The sequence below is a fragment of the Elephantulus edwardii genome, unplaced genomic scaffold (assembly GCF_000299155.1).
Source record: "Elephantulus edwardii isolate Elephantulus edwardi_28Jun2011 unplaced genomic scaffold, EleEdw1.0 scaffold00133, whole genome shotgun sequence".
Lineage (NCBI taxonomy): Eukaryota > Metazoa > Chordata > Mammalia > Macroscelidea > Macroscelididae > Elephantulus > Elephantulus edwardii.
In genome coordinates this window covers 8628478-8651612 of record NW_006399883.1, presented here as the reverse complement: position 1 = coordinate 8651612, position 23135 = coordinate 8628478, and the positions used below count along the sequence as shown (strand labels likewise).

At 41.7% G+C, this 23135-nt stretch overlaps 2 protein-coding genes across 2 annotated transcripts in view; one reads left to right on the top strand and one right to left on the bottom strand.

Annotated features, from left to right (window-relative positions):
• Positions 1-2798: 2798 nt before the first annotated feature.
• Positions 2799-23135, top strand: part of HSF2BP (heat shock transcription factor 2 binding protein) — a 287065-nt gene continuing 266728 nt past the window's right edge. The window contains exons 1-2 of the mRNA XM_006894052.1: positions 2799-2834; positions 3782-3932. Coding sequence (XP_006894114.1) covers positions 2799-2834; positions 3782-3932 — 187 coding nt within the window. The remainder of the gene's footprint in view (positions 2835-3781; positions 3933-23135) is intronic.
• On the bottom strand, positions 19097-20127 carry LOC102872063 (actin-related protein 2/3 complex subunit 5-like protein-like). Its single transcript, XM_006893943.1, has one exon. The coding sequence runs from the start codon at positions 20024-20026 to the stop codon at positions 19565-19567; it is 462 nt and encodes a 153-aa protein (XP_006894005.1). The 5' UTR covers positions 20027-20127; the 3' UTR covers positions 19097-19564.

Here is a 23135-nt window from a genome sequence, read left to right as displayed (position 1 = left end):
GTGGTTCTGCAATTTCCATTAGAAATTAACCTATGTTTTATGCTGCAGGGGTTTCATTATTGTGCTAACGGTATCCTCCTATACAGCAGCTGGCCAGCCTAGAAACATTCTCACACTCATGGAAAATAGCGGCTTGTTAAGATCACAGAAAAACTGAATCTTAGTTGTATTATACTCTTGGATCTATCTTAAAACCATAGGTCATACACACCCTATTTTGGGATTTCGTTATAGGGCAAAATAATGAAGTAGGTGAAATATTGCAAAATTACGATAATCTTTGTTATTTGGTGGAAATAAGTACCCAGCTGCTAACCAAAAAGTGATCTGGAACTTACCATCTGTGGTGCAGGAGAAAGATGTAGCAGCTTCTGTAGAGATTCTAGATTCTGTAGAGATTCTATCTGCTTCTGTAGACAGCCTAGGGAACCCTAGGAGGCAGCTCTGTTCTGTAGGGTCATTATGAGTTGTACACCAATCAAGGCAGAGGTTCCCTTCTACCACACCCCAAAATAAAGTTCACCATAAGTGGATTTACCAAAGAGTCTTATTGTCAGAGATTGAACTCTAGCAGAGGAGCAATGTCTGATACAGTGCCAGAAGATGAGGTCTTCAAAATACAACTGCTGAAGAGCCACTTCCTCGAAGTACTTTGCTGTTATTATGTGCAGTCGAGTCACCTGAGACTCATAATGACCCTATGTACAACAGCTCTTAAACTTGCCCTGTCCTGACACACCTACCGCCATTGCCCTAGTTACTGTATTAATCCGTCTCATCTTGAGTCTTCCATTTCTACGCTGTCCCTCCACCCTTCTGAGCAAGGATCAGTCCTTCCTGGCCAAATGCCCAAACTGTGTGACACAGTGCTTCAAAATCCTGGCCTCCAAGGAAAAACTTGGTTCCACCTTCTCCAAGACAGACTTGTTTTCTTGATAATCTATGGTATGCTCAGGACTTTTCTCCAGAACCACAACTCAAAGAAACTCTTTTTCTGTTATCCTCAGTCATAATGAAGCTCTCTGATGCATGGCCAGTAATTGCAAAGACCATGGATTGGATCAGGTGCACCTTAGTCATTGCTTCTCAGCATTCTGGAAAGGTCCCTGACCGCAGATTTTCCTAATGCAATTAGTCTTTTGATTTCCTGACTGCTGGTGCCAAGAGTGTTGATTGTAGAGCCGAGCAAGCTGTAACGGTTAACAGCCTCAATGTCTTCCCCATCCATCATGGAGCTGCTATTTGGCTCCATGGTGAGAATCTTTGTCTTCTTGATGGTAAGTTTCAAGCCATATTGAAGATGACAGTCCTTGACCTTCTGCAGCAAGTGCTACAGGTCCGCCTAAGTTTCAGCACGGAAGGTTGTGTCATCTGCATAACATAGGATGTTGAAGTCTTCCTCCAATCCTGATGTTACATTCCTCATGATCTGTTTTGCATATAGATTGAAAGGGTATGGAGATAAAACTCATCCCTGATGCACTGCCTTCCTGATTTTGACCCATGCTCTGTCCTGAAGACTGCTTCCTGGTCCAAGTATAGGTTTTGCATAAACACAATAAAGTGTTCTGGGATTTCCATTCCTCTCAAGGTTAACTACAATTTGTTGTGGTCCATGAAATACAGATAGATATCCCTCTAGTACTCTTTGCTTCCTGCCAAGATCCATCTGATATTGGCGATAATGTTTCTAGTGCCACGACCTCTTCTAAACCCACCTTGTATTTCTGGTAGTTCTCTGTCAATGTACTGTTTCAGTAATTTCTGGATAATCTTCAACAGGATTTTGCTTGCATGTGGCATGAGTGATGTTGTATGATAACTTTCACACTGTTGTGTCACCTTTTTTGGAATGGGAATAAATATGGATCTCTTCCAGTCAGTTGGCCAGGTAGTTGTTCTCCAGATTTTTTGGCATAACTTGGTGAGCACATTCAAGGAAGGATCTGTTTGTTGAAATTTATCAATTGGTATTCCATCAATTCTTGGGGCTTTATTTTTTTGCCAAGTCCTTCACAGCAGTCTGCATGTCCTCCTTCATCACCATTGCTTCTAGATCACATTTGAAATTCTTCTGTGTCAGCAAATTAGTTTTGGTACAGTGACTCTGTATACTCTTTTCATCTTCTTTTAATACTTCTTGGGACATTTACTATTCTACCCATAGCATCCTTAAGTATTGCAACTTGAGGCTTCAATTTGTTCTTTAATTCCTTCAGCTTAAGAAATGCCGAGCAAGTACGGCTCTTTTGATTTTCAGACTCCAGTACTCTGCACATTTCATTACACTGCCTTAATGAAACTTATAAAGCTTTGGGCCAAAGAATAACATAATTTACTGGTAAATTGCAGCAATGGCTTTGAACACATCAGAGATTATAAGAGGGAATTGGATCGGGCAGGGTTTAGTTCTGTTGTACATAAATATTGTGAGTTGGCACCAACTGAATGGCACCTAAGAACAGAAAGGTTTATAGAGCAAGGATGCAGGTAGTTTCTAGGGAACCCGGTGACTTCTTAGTACAGCTTACTATTCCACCTCTGTTACCAGACGTTTACACCTGCGTTTCGCTTCTGCCTTGCGGTTCACAAGGTTTAAACTCCCACGGAGCTAGAAGAGCTGAAGGACGCCTCGCTGAACTCACCTCAGGTGCTGTAGACTCAGCACAGTCCGAAAATGCGCTCACGTTTGAGCCACGCGGCTGTCCGTACCTGACCCTCCATCAAGCACGTTCCCGCGTTTTCCCAGGAACTGCAGCGAGGGCACCGCGCAGGCGCGGAAGCTAACGAGAACGGCCATGGGAGAAACTAGCGATTCTGAGGAAGCGTGCAGGGTCAGTGCCGAGGCCTCGACCCCCTGGGGTGTTCCCCCTCCCTGTCGCTGTGTGCTCTCATGCACCACGCCGCAGCCTCCCTGACCCCACAAACGAGTCGCCGTCACGTGGACTTGGAGCTCTGGTCCCCCCCCCCCCAAGAATGCTGCTCTTCTCGGAAGGCACGGGTGGGCGGGGCAGCGTGGGGGCCTCAGACTTAACGTGACTGTCTCTTAGGGAGGCACGTGAGGATCTCTGCCTTAGACGCGACTCCCGGGACAGGACAGCAGAGAGGAAGGGATGAACAGTAGATTAGAGGTGCAGAATTAAGGTGAAGATGGAAATCAGAAAGTTAGTGGATGATTTTCCCCTTTTTGGTATTCGAAAGCTCAGTTCTTATCTTGATTCCTTGTTGTAGGCTTAGTGTAAAGTTTAGAGAGATTCTGGCCTTGATAGGCTACTTAATTGCCAACTTCCACCGCATATGATGAGAAAGTGAGACTTAAGGTTCAGGGCTGATTTAAATCATGGCTCTGTTCCTTATTGTGTTACTCGGGAGCCGTCTCCTGTGTTGTGTCTTAGTTTTCTGCTGGACAACTTGGGTCAGTTATGTGGACGCTGAATGAGATGAGTAGTAAAGACATGGTACCCCTTGTAGAAGCCCAATAAAGGTGATTTTCCCTGACTGACTGATTACTGAAAAGTTGCCGACTTTTTTTTGGGGGGGGGGGAGCTTTGAGTACTAAAGCTGTTATATGCACAATTTAATTATCTATATCTAGCTTCTAATTAATAAGTTTTGGCTTCAGCTCTCAAAATGTAAGAGAGGTGCGTAGTAAAGAATACCTTAGGAAAGACGTACTTTTAAAAATAATTATGGGTAATAAGAGAAAAGGAAGCAAGTTGACTGGGTTGCTGGCTTTAGTCATCTAAAGGGAAATAATCCTAAGGTCTGTTTGTTCTTTTAGCACATGGGAACTAAAGAAGAATTTGTAAAAGTCAGGAAGAAGGACCTGGAACGGCTGACAACTGAAGTTATGCAAATACGGGATTTTTTACCCAGAATACTAAATGGGGATGTACTGGAAAGCTTCCAGAAGCTAAAAATTGTAGAAAAAAGTGAGTCTTACTCTTTTTTTTCATAGGGTCGCTATGAGTAGCAGGCGACTCGAGGGCACATAACAACACAACAACTCTTTTTTTTAGCAGTCATTCTTGATGAAAACAATCCTAGCCGCTATAGTGTTATGTAAATAATTACGAACAAATTTAAGATACTTTTGCAGGTTTTATGACATTTGATCGTGTCAAATAAAAACAGTGAAGTGAAACTAGAATAGACCAGAATTTTTAAAATGTAGGTGGTCTAGAAAGACTACTGGAACTGGAAAAATTGTAGATGTATGTCCTGGAATGAAAGACTTGGAAGAGAAGTCATGAACCCTTTTAGGATGTGTGAGGTCTATGAAGAATGATACATATTTAAAGCAACATAGACAACCACCATTTTGTTTTTTCTTTTAGGGAAGTCAAAAGGCTATACTTCAGGTTGTCAGCAAGATACAATCACATAATCAGGACAGCTACCTGGATTTGCTTGCATGCAACTTAAACTTTGACCCTCATTGCAATAGACCAGTGTTACAAAGCTGTTAGTCCTGCAAATTAGGGCTCTTCTGCTCCCCAGTGTTCAAAAACACTTGGCAAAAGGCTTTTAGCTCTGATTCAATGACGTATCAGTCCCAAGGTCTGCTCTGTGTCACATCAGATCTCTGGTTCTCTGCTGCAATAGCTATGACTGAGACATTCTTTTGCTGCTTCTTTGCTTGTGGGAAAGATTCTCCAATTCTGCTGTTGAATAGGCTTAATTTAATGGTGAGATTGGCCAGTTCCCTTTTGGATAGGCTAACATGCCATAGTCACATACTCCCATCTACATGGTAAGGTCAGTCAGTGGCTAGGGAAGCTATTTTGAAAAATAAACCTTTAATATCACAGTTGTTGGATTCTATTGCACAGGATTTTGTTGAGAATTTTTGCATCTATGTTCATGAAGGATATTGGTCTGTAATTTTCTTCTTTAGTGGTATCTTTACTTGGCTCTGGTATCAGGGCTGTTATGTGCTGTTAAGTCGGAACCAAACCACAGCTGACCCTCCAGCAGGTTTTCAGAGGCAGCTAATCAACATGGGAGGAGATTGTCCATCTTTCTCCTGTGGAGCAGCTGGTGGATTTGAACCATGTGCCTTCAGGATTGCAGCACAGCTTCTTACCATGAGGCCTCCAGAGCTCTGGTATCAGGGTTATGCTTGCTTTATAAAATTCTTTTATAAAAGGAAAATTATTTTTCTCTTTTCTAGAATAGATTGAATAGAATTGGTGTCAATTCCTCTGTCAATGTTTAATAGCATTTATCATTGAAGCCCTCTGAGCCAGGAATTTTTTGCTTGAAGGTTTTGATTTTGTTTTTAATGACTAATTAACTTTTTTTTGTTATGGGACATGTTCACATTTTCTACCTCAAGCTGTGCCAGACTGGTTTTCTCCCTGCTCTGCAATTACTTGTGCTACTGGAGTTCTTGCAAACTTCCTTTCTTAAATCTAACATATGTTCTCGCCACCCTTTTTCACTCCGGATTATTTACACCAAGTATCTGTCTTACTGGTAATTCTTCAACATTGACTCCTCCTCGCCTATGAGTGTTGTCTGCTGTGCCCCCAAAAGGTCACACTGTGCTGAGTCTCTGGTTTCTTTCCCTGATTATTGTTTCATTCTCTTTATTTTTCCTAGTTGGTGTTTAATCCTTTATTCTTATATTTGATGTTCAAGAGTTCCAAGATTATCTTCTGTTAGCTGTTTCATCTGGTTTCTCAGATCTTTGTTGTAGACAGATTCAGTGGAGTGATCAACCAGAACTTCATCTTGTCCTTTATCTGGGTTCTTGATGAGGTGTCTTCACATTATAGTGGATAGATTTTGAAATCAAACTTCTGCCATTGAGTAGGTTCCGACCAGGACTCCTCACAGCCCTGCATCTGGTTTCCAAAACTGTAAATCTAAATGGGAGGAGATAGCCACCACCTTTGAATGGACACTCATGTTTCTGTCTGCTCAAACTCCTTAGGGGTACTTGCAAACTGCCTTTGTAATCTAAGAGGAAGATTAGGTTCCTAGCAAAGTTTCAACCAGTGGATTTTTACCATTTCACTTTTCATTCTGTTGTTGTTGTTGTGTGCCTTCGAGTTAGAACCGACCATAACTGACCTTCCAGGGGGATTTCTGAGACAGTAAATTTCATTAGAGGAGACTGCTCATTCTTCTCTCGCAGAGCAGCTAGTGAATTTGAGCTGCTTGCCTTAGGGATTGCAGCTCACCTTCTTAGTACTAGGCTGTCAGAGCTCCCTAATTATCATTCTAGGAATACACTCAAATTTTTAAAATCTGGGTCTCTTCCAGTTTCAATTTACGTCCTTAGCCATTACAGCTGAGATGAACTAGTTTGAAGCCCTGGATAAGCTAGAAAAGGAAGGTATCCTCAAACAAGTAACTTGAATATATAAAAATTGGTATTTGAGGAAAAGTTGCTAGCTTACTAGGGTGTTTATTACCTAGCTTCTCTTTCTCTTCCCCTCTCTTTCTCAGTAGAAGGATTTTTATGCTTTAGATAATTGAAAAAGTTTAGGTAGTTAAATCAAGCCCTCATTTTTTAAAGAATCTTACTATGTGGAAACCTTGCATGGAGTTGAATTTGTGTAGAGACAACTGAACACTTGTTCATTTGTGTTTAGATCGATAGATGGATCCTTCTCTAGTACTGATTTAAAGGTCAGGCTTGTTAGGGCTTGCCATTCAGACTTTTCTAATTTAAGCTACTACCTGAAGTGCTTGCTGCAGAAGGTCAAGGACTGTAGTCGTCAGTATGGATTGAAGCTCAACATCAAGGAGACATAGATCCTCACCACTAGGCCAGTTGGAAGCACCATTATAGATGAAGACGAGATTGAAGTTGTTAAGAGTTAGCTTGCTTGTCTCCACAGTCAACACTCTTGGCACCAGCAGTCAGAAAATCAAAAGACTAATTTCTTTGGGAGAATCTGCTCTCAGGGACCTCTCCAGAGTACTGCTACGTAATGATGTCATTCTAGAAACTACGGTGAGCCTAATCCAGACCATGGTCTTTGCAGTTATTTGCATCAGGGAGCAGGACAATGACTAAGAATGACAGAAGAAGAATAGTCGCCTTCAAGTTATGGTGCTGGAGAAGAGTCTTGAACATACCATAGACTGCCAAGAAAACAAATAATCTGTCTTGGAGGGTGAAACCAAGTTTCTCCATGAAGGCTGGATTTTTTAAGCTCTGTCTCACATATTTTGGGCATGTGGCCAGGAGAGACTGATCCTTGGAGAAGGACATCATGCTTGAAAGGGTGGAGGGACAGCACAGGAGAGGAAGACCCCAAATGAAATGGATTGATAACAGTAACTGGGGCAATGGGGGTTGGTGTGTCAGAATTAGAGAGACTGGCTCAGAGCAGGGCAGGCTTCAGAGCTGCTGTAGGTAGGGTTGCTATGGGTTGCAGGTGACTTGATGGCACTTATGACAGATAATCATCTAAGAGCCAGTTCACATTCTTGAACATAATCTAGGACTGATTCAGAGCTAATTGAGCTGAGTTACAACTCAGCCTTTGGAGGTGAAGGCTAATCTTGAATATGTTCATTAGTCATCTTTGTATGGCCCCTAGAAAAGGTGCATTTAGAGAATCAGGAACACTAGTCTAGACATGTAGGTCTCTTGCCTCAAGAATTGAGCTTTTGCTTTATGCAACTACATCTAGTTAATGGGGCAGTTGTATTCATTTAGGAAAAAAGTGCTCACAATCAGCTATGACCCCAAACCCTGTTTATGTTCTGTTAGTGTCTCCCTAGCTCTAAGCTCCCCTTCTGTGCCCTGTGTAGTGTTCTGAGGAGGAAGGCCACTATAGACTGTGCCTCTGGTTCTCTTGACTGGCTGCCAGTTTGTTGGGCTCACAATAGAGGCAGCAGTAGGAGCAGAGAGGTGTTTCCTCCTGCTCTATCCCTGCTGTGCTGCTCTTCTCTGACAGTAGAAGCAACCTACCACTAGTGGCCACCTCCCTGGTTTCTCCCCTTTTCTCCCCCCAGTAACACACTCCCCCCCCAATTCCTTCAGTTGTAGGGCTGTTACTTGTCTCCTGGTACCTTCCCATCCCTTGTGGGTTCCTTTGTACCTAGTCTCACTTCTGTAGTCCTTTTTATTAAGGTCTCTTGACATTGGAGTCAGTTTATGGTTATTACTGGAATTGCAGTTGATGTGCTCTAGTAGAAGATTACCATAAAGCTCCAAGGTTTCTTGAGTCTAGTTGTAATCCCATACTCATCCATCTTTCTTCTGAGGGTAATTTGCCATTCTGTATGCATTTGCCCAGTACTCACCAAGGAGCATGAGCAAATCAGGCTGTTGGTTATATTTTGGCTTCCTGCGTTTCAGAAAAATACATCAAAGTCTTATGACTTCTTGTTGGTTCCTTTTGAGTCAACTCTGACTCAGAGCAGTTTTATGTAAAACACTGTCCTGTTATCTCCTCTCTGTGTGTTCATTGCTGTTTGAATCTCTTCTTATAGGTGTTATGTCATTCCAAATTTTTGCTGAAGGTTTTCCAAGATTTTGTTAGCCATCAGCTTTCTTAAACTTTATCTCTCTCTCTCTTTTTTTTTAGTGATTGATCTTTCCTGATAATATGCTCAAAATAAGCATGTCAGAGTTTCTCCATTCTAATCTTTAAAGAGTGTTCTGGTTGTGATTTTTTTTGGCAGTGATAGTATATTCCAGTATTGTTCTGCCAGTACCACAGTTTGAACCCATCAGTTCTGTCTTCCTTTCTCATAACCCAATGATGTTAACTAGAGAACATTTATGCATTTTAGTCCATAGTAAACTGTTTAGCATGAGTCAGTCTTCTGGAGAGTAGTTCCTTTGGAAAGATCAGATTGTGCTGCTTACAAAAGTGAGGACTATAATCTATGATGGTCCAACCAAAACCAGACTTGGAGACCTTACTTGGCAGCTCTGACCTTCCCTAGGTCACTTAATCACCTCTTTAATTGATCTGTGTGGCTATTTCTTCTCAGTCCTTTACCAATTCATCTCAATTCAGTAGCTGTCAAATAGTAGAGTTGCTTACAACTCAAGTCCTCTCTTCCCACTCCATGACCTCTCTTTAAGCAATTGCGGGCACATTGATAGCAGTGACTATTGGATCTATCTCTAGCCTATATTTAATTCCTATATGGCATTTTTCTTGTTTCACAACTACTGCAAATTCTGAATGTCCTAATCACCCCTAGCTGTCTCTGCAAACATTCAGTTCTGTGGAAGGTTTCCACATGGTAATGTCCTTAACTTACACAAGTAAGGGCTTGATTTTTAGGGTAAAGTTCTTCAGTTATATGCATTGCAACCAAAAGACTGGTTCATCAGGAACAAACATATGGTTTGACAATGGTTTATTGACTCATTGCCATGAAGGAGATCCACTGTAGAGGAACTGTGGAATGTCTCACTAGATTAAAAAAAAGAGTATGGAGTTAGGGATATGAACTACTCTGCTAGGAATGAAAAAGTGAAGAAAAATAACTTTGCATTCATAGTAAAATGATCATTTCTAGATCCATCTTTTTTTAATTGAGATTTTAATGAAAGATTATAGTGAACTCAGATTTCCATTCATTCATTGTTGCACATTTTCCTCTCTGCCCTCTCCTCTCCCCCAGTTTTCTTTTCTCTTTGAGAAAAAAAAATTCTTTTATTGTTGTACAACCCCCCCCACCCCAGTCCACTTTACTATGCAGCTCTTATTCTGGACTCTTGCCGTGCAAATAATACCTAATCATATATCCTTTTTAAACAGTTCTCTCCCTCATTTGTTTCAGTGCAGTGTATATTATTTATCCCATCTTTCTCAGTCTCCCCCCAACCCTGAAATCAGTCCTGTTTTACAACAGTGGTACTATGCAGTATTTGTCCTTTTGTGACCAAGATACTTCACTGAGCATAATGTCCTCCAGGGTCACCCATTTTTAATAATATTGCATAAGTTCCTTGTTTTTCAATGCAGCTTAGTATTCCATTGTGTGAATATACCACAGCTTCTCTATCCATTCGTTTGTTGATGGGCACTTAGGTTGTTTTCAACTCCTTGCTATTGTGAACAAAGCCGCAATAAACATGGGTGTGCATATATCTGCTTGGGTGGCAGTCATAGTCTCTTTGGGGTATATTTCCAGTAGTGGAATTGCTGGGTCAAATGGTATCTCTATTTGCAACTTTTAAAAAAGATTTTATTAATTTTAATGAACATTTACAGAGATTTTGGATTTTCATTTGCAACTTTTTGAGAAAGCGCCACACCACCTTCCACAGTGGTTGCACCATTTTACACTTCTACCAGCAGTGAATAAGGGTTCCAGTTTTTCCACAACCTCTCCAGCATTTGTTGCTTGCTGTTCTGTTAAATTTTGCTATTCTTACTGGGGTGAGATGATATCTCATAGTTGTTTTGCCTGCTGACTTTTGCAGTCTGAAATTGATCGAAAATGCAACCAGGGTTCATTAATAATAATTGGTGACCAGAATGCAGAAGTTGGGAAGAAGAAAGAAGGACCAGTGGTCGGAAAATAGGGAGTTGGTGACAAAAATGAGATAGGACATAGAATGATAGAATTTTGTACTGTCAATGATTTATTCATTGCAAATACCTTTTGTAAAAAACACAAATGGTGACAATATACATGGACTTCACCTGATGGCCAATACAGGAATCAGATTGATTTTATCAGTGGAAAGAATTGTTGGAGAAGTTCAATATTAGCAATGAAAACCAGGCTGAGTACTGACTGTGGAATACATCAACTACTCGTGTGCAAATTAAAATTGAAGCTAAAGAAAATGAAAACAAATCCACAAGAACCAAGTAAGACCTTGTATCTTTGCCACTTGAATTTAACAACCATCTTAAGAACAGGTTTGCTTCATTGAACATGAATGAACAAAGGCCAGATGAACTGTGGAGTGATATCAAGGATACTATCCATGAAGAATGCAGAAGGTCATTACAAAGACAAGAAGAAGAAAAGACCAATATGGATATCAGAAGAAACTCTGAATTTTATGCTGAGAAATCAAATGGAGAAAATGAGGACATTAAAGAGTTGAGCAGAAAACTTCAAAGGGCCACTTACAAAGACAAAACATTACTATGAAATGTGCAAAGAGCTGGAGTCAGAAAATCAAAAGGGAAGATTTTGCTTAGCATTTCTCAAGCTGAAGGAACTGAAGAATATTTTTAAGCCTTGATTTAAAATACATAAAGATGGTATGGGCAAAATCTTAACTGATTCAGGAGTCATCAAAAGAAGGTAGACTATAAGGAGTCATTATACTAAAAAGAATTGGCTGACATGCAGCCATTTTAGGATGTAGCATGTCCTATACTACCATATGATCAAGAAACAATGGTAATAAAGGAAGAAGTTCAAGTTACTTGAAGGAATTGACAAAAAAAGTCAGGCCTTTAGGAATGGACTTGATGGAATAGTAATTGGCCTATTTAAACAAACACATGTAACCTTGGATATACTCAACTAGGTTGTGGTCAGAAATCTGGAGGACAGCTACCTGGCCAACTGACTGGAAGAGATCTGTATTTATTCTCGTTCTCCAAAATGGTGATCCAACAGAATATTTGATTTACCAAACAGTGTCACATGCAAGCAAAATCTTGCTGAAGATAATCTAAAAAGTACTAGAACAGTACATTGACAGAGGACTGCTAGAAATGCAGATTGGGTTTAGAAGAGACCATGGCACTAGGGATATCATTGCTGATGTTAGATGGATTTTGGCTGAAAGCAGAGAGTGCCAGAAGGATGTCTGTCTGTGTTTTATCAACTATATAAAGACATTTGTATGGATCACAGAAAATTGTGACTAACATTGAGAAGAATTGAAATCCCGTATCACTTGATTGTGCTTATGTGAAACCTATACCTAGACCAAGAATCTTACATCTTAACAGAGCAGGGGAACGCACCATAGTCAAAATCGAGAAAACGAATGTGTCAGGGATGGATCCTTTCTCTATACCTTTTCAATATATATGCTGAGCATATAATTCAAGAAGCTGGACTTTATGAAAAAGAATGTGGCGTCGGGACTGGAGGAAGACTCAACAGCCTGTGCATTATGCAGGTGACACAGCCTTGCTCACCACAACAGAGACCGGAAGTGTTTGCTTGTGATTAAGAACTGCAGCCTTCAATATGAATTGCATGTCAACATCAAGGGGGAAAAAATTCTCATCCCAGGCCAATAGATAGCATGATGGTAGATGGAAAAAATATTAAGTTAAAGATTTCATCTTGCTTGAATCTGCAATCAACACCTTTGGCACACTTAACACCTTATTTAGGAAATCAGAAGATAAATTGGGAAAAATCTTCTGTCAGGGACCTCTCCAGAGTGCTAAAGAGCAACTATGTCAGTCTAGAGACTAAGGTGCACCTGATCTAGGCCTTGGTTTTCTTAGAGGCTTGCTGTACATCTGAAAGCTCAACCAATGAGTAAGGATGACAGAAGAATCAATGCCTTTGAGTTGTGCTGGAGGAGTATTGAACATACCATGGACTGCCAAGAGAACAAATAGGTCTGTCCTGGATAGGGTGAAAATCCTTGGAAGCAAGGATTTTGAAATTCTGTGTCACATACTTTGGGCTTGCTTGGAAGGGTCGGCACAAGAGAGGAATACCTCAGATGACAGGACCCCACACAGTGGGACCAGATGTGTCAGAGATGGTGAGATTAACTCAGGATAGGGCAAGGTTCAGAGGGTTATTCATTGGGTCCCTATTGGTCATAGTTGATGAGATTTAATGGCAAGTGAAAATTAAATGAAGCAATGTTTAGATGGAGTTAAAGCAAAATAATTCTGTTTATCTTGGGATAAACATCAGGCCTGACTGGAGAAGACCTAAGTCCTATTTTCTGGAAAACTGCAAAGTTAAGATGTTGTTGTTGTTATGTGCCGTCGAGTCGTTTGTGACTCATAGCGACCCTATGCACAACAGCCCTAAACCCTGCTCTGTCCTGCGCCAACCGCACTGCCTCTGAAACACCCATCCCGATTACCCCAGTCACCGAATCAATCCTTCTCATAGAGGGTCTTCCCCTCCTGTGCCGTCCCTCCACCCTCCCAAGCATAATGTCCCTCTCCAAGGACCCGTCCCTTCTGGCAACATGTCCAAAGTATGTCAGACGAAGCCCCCGCATCTTTGCCTCCAAGGAGTAGCTTGGTTTAATCTTCTCTAAGATGAATTTGTTTGTTTTCCTGGCAGTCCATGGTCCATTCAGTACTCTTCTCCAGCACCACAGCTCAAAGGCATCAACTCTCCTTCTGTCCTCTCTAGTCATTGTCCAACTTTCTGATGCATAACAAGCGATTGCAAAGACCATGGCCTGCATCAGGCGCACCTTAGTCTCCAGAGAGACACTGTTGCTCTTGAATACTTTAGAAAGGTCCCTAATTGAATATATCTGTTGTTATGAGGTGCTGCTCCAGTTCTAGCTCATAGAGAGCCTGTGTGCAGCAGAACAATACCTTGCCTGCTGTAGCATTTTGTCAGTCTATGTTGTTGAGGACCTTTTGTTCCTTCTGTGATCTTCCACTTCTCACAGCTTGATACCTTTTTCCAAGGACTAGAATCTCCTAATACATGCTCAAAATATGTAGGATAAGTGTTAACCATTCTTGCTGCTAAGGAGCATTCTGGCTTCACCTCTAAAACAGATCTGATAGTTCAGAGGAGATTCAGTATATTGGCCAGCACTACAGTTCAAGGGCATCACTTCTTTGATCTTCCTTGGTTATTAATCTAACTTCTGTATACATAGAACTGAAACACAAACTCATTCTCTTTGAGTCAGAACCCACTCATAACTGACCTTCCATTGAGTTGCAAATCAGATGGAAGATATACCGTCTTGTTCCCATAGAACTGCTGGTGAATTGGAACTGCCAGAGAGGCGCTGCTTTTTGGGTAGCAGTGCAAATCGTATGGACTACACCTCCAGCAGGTTTTCAGAGGCTGTTAATCACACGGGAAGAGATTGTTCATCTTTCTCCCACATAGCAGATGGTGGATTTGAACTGCATGCCTTTGGGATTGCAGCACAGGTTCTTAGCACTAGGTGATCAGCACATTTAAATAAAATAAAGAGCCATTGTGGTAAAGCATTTAAGCGTCACATTGCTAAGCAAAAGGTTGGAGGTTTGTACCCACCAGCTACTCTTTACAGGAAAGAAGTGAAAATTTGCTTGGTTATACTCTGTATTGTGGAGCTTGCTGTATGCAGGAATTGACATAATGGCAGTGGGTTGGTTTGGTGAGACCAATGGTTCTGTTACAACTTTAAATTGGTGAGAGAGTAGGACCTCTGTGCTGCCTGCTACAAAGAGGGTCTCTGCTGAGTATCCAGTCTTGAAAGGGCACTCCCATCTTGCCAAGTAGCACTGTCATGAAGCTGTCCCAGGAAGCTTGTTAAAAGAAAGGAAGGATCAAGGTAGACGGTAGTGCTTGTAGGTGATTTTCCTGGTAGCATGAATTTGAGTTGTGTCTGAAAGACTTTTCCCCTCTATCCTTTATAAAAAATAAATTGTGATTTGAGTGTAAGTTTACAAAGCAAACTGATTTTTTACTTACCTGTTCATATACATTTTGTTTTAAAACATTAATTACAGTAGCAACTTAAGATAACACTTTTCCTGACTTCCTGGATTACTCATTTCCATTAATTTTATCATACTTCTTACTGCCCTGTAGGCTTTCTTCTTGGGCAAATGGTATTGTTTTGACCTTACGTGGTTAGTTATTACAAGATGTAAATACTTACCTGGTGTTACTAGTTGTTTACCTTTCTGGGCTGAGGACAAGTCCAAAATAAGACTTCTGAAGGAACTCTCTCTAATTGCAGCTGCTGAGGTGTCATGGAAACACCGAGCAATAACATTTCTTCCCCTTTTCCTTCTCTAAGACCTAACTAGGTCTTCTCAGGTAACTTTTACAGGAGTTACAGGTCTGAGAATGGACTCCCTAGAGGAAATTCACAGATCATAATGTGGCACTGGGGGATGTTTAACAAGTTGTTTTGTGCTTTCCCTTCCTTGTGGCCCAATAGGGTTCTTGGATTTTTAATAGCGAGATTTTGCTTATGTTTGATGTGTGACATTGACACAGTGCAAACAAATTGTGAATGAATGCAAGCTAAAGAGGAATGGAGAAGTCATTGACTATTTGAGGAGTAGTTTCATGTAGATAGGCTTGACTGGGAATGCTCAGACTGTGTACTAACTTGTGATATTGCCAGAGGATTTCAGTTGATAAGTATCAACTAGTGAGAGGGGCTTGATTGGTGACCCTAACATAGTAACTGCCTATGGACAAGATAAGTGATGGGGTTTGGAATAATGTAGATGATTATATTGCCTGGGAAATTTCAGAGATTATATAACCGTTGAGAAGGGAGAGAGTTGGAATTTACCAACTGCTCCAAAGGAGAAAGATGAGGTGGCATCCTTTCATAAAGATTTATACTCTGAAACCCAATGGTTTTGTGAGTAGAATCCACTCCAGGGCAATAGGTTGTGTGAATCAAGGATTGGGATATATTTGAGTTCAGAATAGTAAATGTGAGCAGGTTATAGTAAGCAATGTGACCGTGAATTAGTTGTTTTATGTTTGAGATAAGAGGCAATTGGAAGCTACCAAGTGGAAATGTCTTCAAAATAGTGATTAAAATGACATTTTGAGGAGAATTAGCTTTTGTACATGAGTGTAGAATCAGTGTGAAGAATAGGGTAGTAGAAGACAGAGACTTAATAGTAGAGAGTCATTGAGGAAGGTTTTATGAGCCCTGTTAGTACAATAGACAATGGCTATATGTTGTTGTTGTTTGTTGTCATTATGTGCCATCGAGTTGCCTATGACTCATAGCGACCTGAGTACAACAGTCCTAAACCCTGCTCTATCCCTTGCCAATCTTACCGTCTCCAAAACACCTGTCCCCATTACCCAGTCATTGAATCAGTCCATCTCATTGAGGGTCTTCCTCTCCTGCACTGTCCCTCCACCCTCTCCAGGACTGGTCCCTCCTTGCAACATGTCCAAAGTATGTCAGATAAAGCTTCAGAATCCTTGCCTCCAAAGAGCAGCCTGGCTTCACCCTTTCCGGGATGAACTTGTTTGTTCTCCTAGCAGTCCATGATATTTTCAGTACTCTTCTCAGCATCACAGCTCAAAGACATCAATTCTCCCTCTATCGTCCCTAGTCATTGTCCAGCTGATGCATAGCAAGTAATTGCAAAGACCATTGCCTGTATCAAGTGCACCTTAGTCTCCAGGCTGACATCGTTGCTCTTCAGTACTGTGGAGAGATCTCTGACAGCAGACTTTCCCAATCACTTCGTCTTTTAATTTCCTGTTTGCTGGTACCAAGAATGTTGATGGTAGAGCCAAGCAAACTGAAGCTGTCAATAATCTCAATCTCTTCTCCATCTATTATGATGCTGCTAATTGGCCCAGTGGTGAGAATCATCGTTTTCTTGCTGTTGAGCTTCAATCCATATTGAAGGCTGCAGTTCTTGACGTTCTGCAGCAAGCGCCTCAGGTCCTCTTCAGTTTCAGCAAGCAGGGTTGTGTCATCTGTTGACGAGTCTACCTCTAGTCCTGATACCACACTTCTCATAGAGCCCAACCTCCCGGATAATCTGTTCCGCATATAGACTGAAAAGGAGATAGGACACATCCTTGGTGCACACCCTTCCCAGTTTTGAACCATGTAGTGTTTCTTTGCTCTGTTCTGACTACTGCTTCTTGGTCCAGGTATAGGTTTCACATAAGCACAGTCAAGTGTTCTGGGATTCCCATTCTTTTCAGAGTCAGCCACAGTTTGTTGTGATCCACATAGCCAAATGCCTTTGCATCGTCAATGAAACACTTGGCTTTTAGCCAAGATCCGTCTGACATTAGCTATAATATCCCTAGTGCCATGACCTCTTCTAAATCTAGCCTTCACTTCAGGCAGTTCTCTGTTGATGTGCTGTTCCAGTCATTTTTAGATAATCTTCAGCAGAATCTTGCTTGCATGTGATATCAGTGATACTGTTCGATAATTTCCACTTTCTATCGAATCACCTTTCTTTGGAATGGGAACAAATATAGGTCTCTTCCAGTCAGTTGGCCACTTGATTGTCCTCCAGATTTCTTGGCACAACTTGGTGAGCACATCCAGGGCAGTGTCTGTTTGTTGAAATATGCCAATCGATATGCCATCAATTCCCGGGGCCTTGTTTTTTGCCAATTCTTTCAGAGCAGCTTCAACTTCTTCATCACCACACTCTTGCTCATATGTTGTTTCATGAAATTCTTCTGTGTCCACCACTTCCTTTTGGTACAATGACTGTATACTCTTTACATCTTTTTTTAATGCTTCCTGGATCATTTAATATTCTGCCCAAAGCATCCTTAGGTATTGTAACTCGAGGTTTGAATTTGTTCTTCAGTTCCTTCAGCTTTAGAAATGCTGAGTGAGTTCACCCTATTTGATTTTCTGACTCCAGCTCCTTGCACATTTCATTGTTAGGGACTTACTTTACAACATCCTTTCTCATTGCCATCAAAGGACAACCAGTTTATAGCTGACCCTCCATTGGGCTTCCCAGGGTGTAAATCACATGGGAGGACATTATATCTTTATCTCTCACAGAGCTGCTGGTGGATTTGAACAACCAGTGAGTCATGGCCTTTGGGTTAGCAGTGCAACTCCCTGTGCCACCAGAGCACCCTTCATACAACATTATCATATGTTGTTGTTGTTGTTATGTGCCATTGAGTCACTTGCGACTCATAGTGACCCTATGTACAACAGCCCTAAACCCTGCTCTATCCTGTGCCAATCTCACTGCCTCTGACACACCCATCCCGATTACCCCAGTCACTGAATCAATCCACGTCATAGAGGGTCTTCCCCTTCTGTGCCGTCCGTCCACCCTCCCAAGCATGATGTCCCTCTCCAAGGACCTGTCCCTCCTTACAGCATGTCCAAGGTATGTCAGATGAAGCCTCAGAATCCTTGCCTCCAAGGAGCAGCCTGGTTTAACCCTCTCCAGGATGAATCTGTTTGTTTTCTTGGTAGTCCAGGGTACATACAATACTCTTCTCTGGTACCACAGCTCAGAGGCATCAATTCTCCTTCTATCCTCCTCATTGTCATTGTCATTGTCCAACTCTCTGATGCATAACAAGTGATTGCAAAGACCATAGCCTGTATCAGATGCACCTTAGTCTCCAGAGTGACATCATTGCTCTTCAATACCTTGGAAAGGTCCCCAACAGCAGACTTTCCCATTGCAATACGTTTTTTGATTTCCTGGCTACTGGCACCAAGAGTGTTGACTGGGACCCCAGAAAACTAAAGCTGTGAACAATCTCAATCTCTTCACCATCCATCCTGATGCTGCTAATTGGTCCAGTGGTGAGAATCTTTGTCTTCTTGACATTGAGCCTCAGTCCATACTGAAGGCTGCAGTGCTTGACCCTCTGCAGCAAGCATTTCAGGTCCTTCTCAGTTTCAGCAAGCAGGGTTGTGTCATATGCATAATGCAGATTGTTAATAGATCTTCCACCGATCCTGACGCCACACTTTTCCTCATAGAGCCCAGCCTCCTGGATAATCTGTTCTGCATACAGGTTGAAAAGGTATGGAGATAGGACACATCACTGGCGTACGCCTTTCCCAATTTTGAACCATGAAATGTTTCCTTACTCTGTTCTAATGACTGCCTCTTGGTCCAAGTGTAGGTTTCACATTAGAATGATCAAGTGTTCTTATCATATAGAAAGGGTTAATTTTATGATGAAATAAGGATAAGGTGTCCTGGCTCTTTGGGATCTGTACCAAGAACATAGAGGTATAACAAGTTAACTGTCTCAATGTTTCTGTAAACTGGAGACTGGATTTTATGCCATGGAATATTTTTACTTGCCATTTGCCACTAAGTAGACTCTTTGTCTACCAAACTGAACTCGCTACCATTGAGTTTTGAGTCATGGGAACCCTCTTTTCAGGTTTCTGAGGTAGTAACATTTTTTTCCTTTAGTGAAAATGCTATTCACAGCTTCTTTCTTTCTTTCTTTCTTTTTTTTTTTTTTTACTAATAAGCCAAGAGCTTTATTGATGCAGCAGGCACTTTACAATGAACCCAAGAGAGTCCGCCTTCTCTGGGAGGACGAGATGTCTGTACAAACCCTTGGGTTTTTTTCCACTTCACAAAGCAAACTCTCCCTTTTACCACAGTCCTTGGATCTATGCCTGCCAAATCACCCCTCCCCCATTTTAAAGTCAGTGCACACCTGACCAAGGCCCGCCAGCCACTCTGGTACAGACACAAATGTCAGTTCTGTATTACTCATAGGCAAGGCAGACTATCAGGTCCTGCAAAGGATTTAGGAAACAGACAATTTCTCCCTCCACCTTGAAAATAAAATACACTTCAGAGGATGCAGGTCCTGAATAGTTTAGTTGGGAGTTCCTAGGAAGATGATCCATTGTCAATCCCTTCTTCACCAGCCTGTGCATCCAAAATTCTTATCTTCTCAAGGTAACATGAGTCTCTTATTTTTAAACAGTCTTTCTTGCTGTAAGAACTCTTATAATGGAGCCTAGTCCTCCTACTGCTAATGCCTTTTCGTGCCACTGGAGTAACACTGCACTGCTATTTTCTGTGGGCTTCTCAAACCCTTTATAAATGTACTTCATTAACAAGTCAACACCATTTCTGTCCAGTGACTGCACAGCCTGCTCAATTTCACTGCTCTTAAAATTTGTGAGCACTTTCAGCACCACGCCCTGGGCTCGCTCCTTCACAGCTTGATTCTTGGTGTTGACTGGAGAGTTCCGCAAGGCTGCATGAAATGCCCGAAGCATGTCCCCTTGTCGCAGGAGTCCGTCCACCTCGCTCGGGTCCGGGCCTGGCTCCCCTGCTGCCGCTGCCGCCTCCTCCTGTTCGTCCACGAATTTATTCTCGTCAAATTCGTCGATGTCTACTCGGCGGAAGCGCGAGGACAGCGTATTCCGGGCCATGACGGGGGGACTCGGGCCCGCTCAGCCGGTTCTGTTCTGGCCCAGCACACCGCTCCGCACAGCTCCGGCTCCGAGCGCTGCTGCTGCTGCTGCTGCTCACAGCTTCTTTCTATAGCTTTTCTCTTCAACTCAATTTACTGTGTATCTAATTATTTAATTGATAATATTTCTTCTCCTTCATGCTTGGGAGGGTGGAGGGATAGTGCAGGAGGGGAAGGCCCTCTATGAGGTGGACTGATTCAGTGACTGGGTTAATCGGGATGGGAGTGTCAGAGACAGTGCGATTGGCACAGGACAGAGCAGAGTTTAGGGCTGTTGTACATAGATAGGGTCGCTATGAGTTACAAGCGACTCAACGGCACATAACAACAGCAACAGCACTCTCCAACCTCTGGTAACCATAAAAGAATGTTGTGTTCTGTTTGTATTACACTTTCCTTATCTTTTTGAGAATAGTGTTGTTAGGGACTTAGAGTTGTGTAGCACTCGTAGAAACTCTATGACTGTATAGGAACATAACAGGATATGTCCTATCCTGTGTTATCTTTATCCTTAAAACACTTGAGCACATTGCTACAGTCACTGTGTCAATCCATCTCACTGAGAATCTTCCTCTCCTTCATTGACCCTCCACCTTTCCAAGCATGATGCCCCTTTCCAAGGAATAGACTCTCCTAACAATATGCCCACATCATGTGAGATGAAGCTTTGCCATCTTTGCCTTCAAGTAGCATCTGGTTGCACTTTATCCAAGACATTGTTTGTTCTTTTGGCAGTCCATAGGCGACTCAGTGCTCTTCTCCAAATTATAGCTCAAAGGCATTGATTCTTTCATTCTGTTCATTCATTGTACAATTCTCAGATGCATAGCAGGTGATAGTAGACTCATAATATTTGCTCTTTTGTTTCTCATTCCCCCACCCCCCTTAGCCCTGAGGGTGTAAATCTTAATGGGAGGAAATTGCCTATCTTTCTTCTGTGGAATGGCTGGTGGGTTCAGATTGCTGACCTTTTGTTCAGCAGCCTGCACTTAACTTACGGTGCCACCACGACTTTTATCTGAATTGTTAATTCATAACCTCATGTGAAAGAACTTTATTAACCCATGTACATACTATGTACCATTCTTCTTGCTTTTAGTCTTGAAGTATTCTCTCATCTTGCAATCTTCTCTTGTTTCTAAGATTAGTTAAGTCAGCACCTGGTGCAATGAGTTCTATTTATATGGTGTTTCTTATGCTGGCTTTGTAGTTCTGAATGATTTACTGGGTCAGTCTTTCAAAGAGATTGAACAGTTTACTATACAATTTACTGTTGGATGTGTAAAATCCTTATGAAGATGAGTTGTTTACAGTGCAAAAGGTGATTTGTCTACTGTAGAGAATGATCAGCTTATGATCTTGATGGGAGGATTAGACCTATAAAAGAACAAGTTGGTGATTAATTTTATAAAACATAATGCATGGGAATGATTGTATGAAACACAATATGAATGAAGAATAGTGTGGGGGGATAAAAAAGAACCAGTCTGACAATGGTGAGTTAAAGGGAACCTAAGTATGATCAAGAAAGGAACTTGGAGCAGATCAGATCCTCCTAGACTCAAGAGACAGCTTATACACTGGAGATGGTGCAAGGTGGCACAAGATGAGCATGAGACAAGACAAGCATTATCAAAGCCAAGAATCAAGAGACTTATGAGACAGTTTTGATGGGCTTCCTGGCCTACAGAGTACAGTGCCTGTAGTGGGCTTTCACAGGAATTAGAGAGCTCACAGCTTTAGGCAAGGGCTTGCTAGAAGAGTAGATTGCTATGGAGTACTTGTGGACAGAGTTAAAGAGCTCCAACATTTGCTTGAGCAAGGAAGAGATTAAGAGGCCAGCATGGCCTGGAGGGGGCTAGCATGGGGCTAAGAGGAGGTGGTGACTCTGGCGGAAAGGAGGCTAGCTTGGTTGAACAGACAGCTTACCTGCAGGCACACCTGAGAAGGAGCTGAGACCTGTTCTGTTTTGAAGCTGTTCTGATTAACAAACTATCTTGTATTTTTTTTTACTTCATACTTGATCCTAATTCTGATTTGTAATCTGTCACTGTTAATAAAACCCATAACTTTGAGCATGGTTTGAGGTCATTTGTGGCCATTGCAGTGGATTATTTAACCCAGCAGAGAAATAGAGAGTTCTTGGGAAAGGAGACTGGTGTCACAATTGGTAAAAAGTTTGAAGAGTGGGGCTATTTCCAACTTTGATTTCACAGTAATCAGTTTTGTGCTGATCCTGATGATCTTGATTCTAATCTTTCTAAATTTAGATAACTTCTGACAACACTAGTTACCTTTTCTCCTTTCTGCCTTCAGTGAGATTGTTCCATACATTTGTAATATAGTTACATTATGTTGCCACAGTTTGCATTCATTTTGGGTATCCTCTGACATCTTACATGATTTTGAAAATTGGCATATTTTAAGGGTTGCTCTGTGCCCTAATGCTCTGTGGGTCTTGAAAGATGTATGATGTTCTGCATGCATCATCACTGTACCATACAGAATAGTTACACTGCCTAAAAATGCTTTAGTATAGAGTAGAATTGTGTACTACACATTCTCAGCGGTTGAATTTTTGGTAAGTAGATGCTCTGGACTTTCTTACAAGATGTTTCTGGGTGAACTTAAACCTAACTCCAGTCTCAGCTGTCAAGTGCATAACCATATATAACACACAGGGAGTCAGAAATGACTTGATGGCACCTGGGACTTTTTTTGCATGACAAATGACTTATTCATTGCAAATACGTTTTATAAGAAACATAAACACAAGTTATATACATAGATTTTATGGGATGGTATGCATAGGAAACAGATTGATTATATCTGTGAAAAGAACTGCTGGAGAAGCTCAATATCAGCTGTGAAAATTAGACCAGGAGCTGATTGTGGAATGGACCACCAACTACTCATATGCAAGTTCAAGCTGAAGCTGAGGAAAATTAAATCGAATCCACAGGAACCAAAATATGACTTTGAGTTCATCCCACCTGAGTTTCAGAACCATCTCAGGAACAGGTTTGAGGCCTTGAACAATAAGGAGCTGAAGACCAGATGAGTTGTGG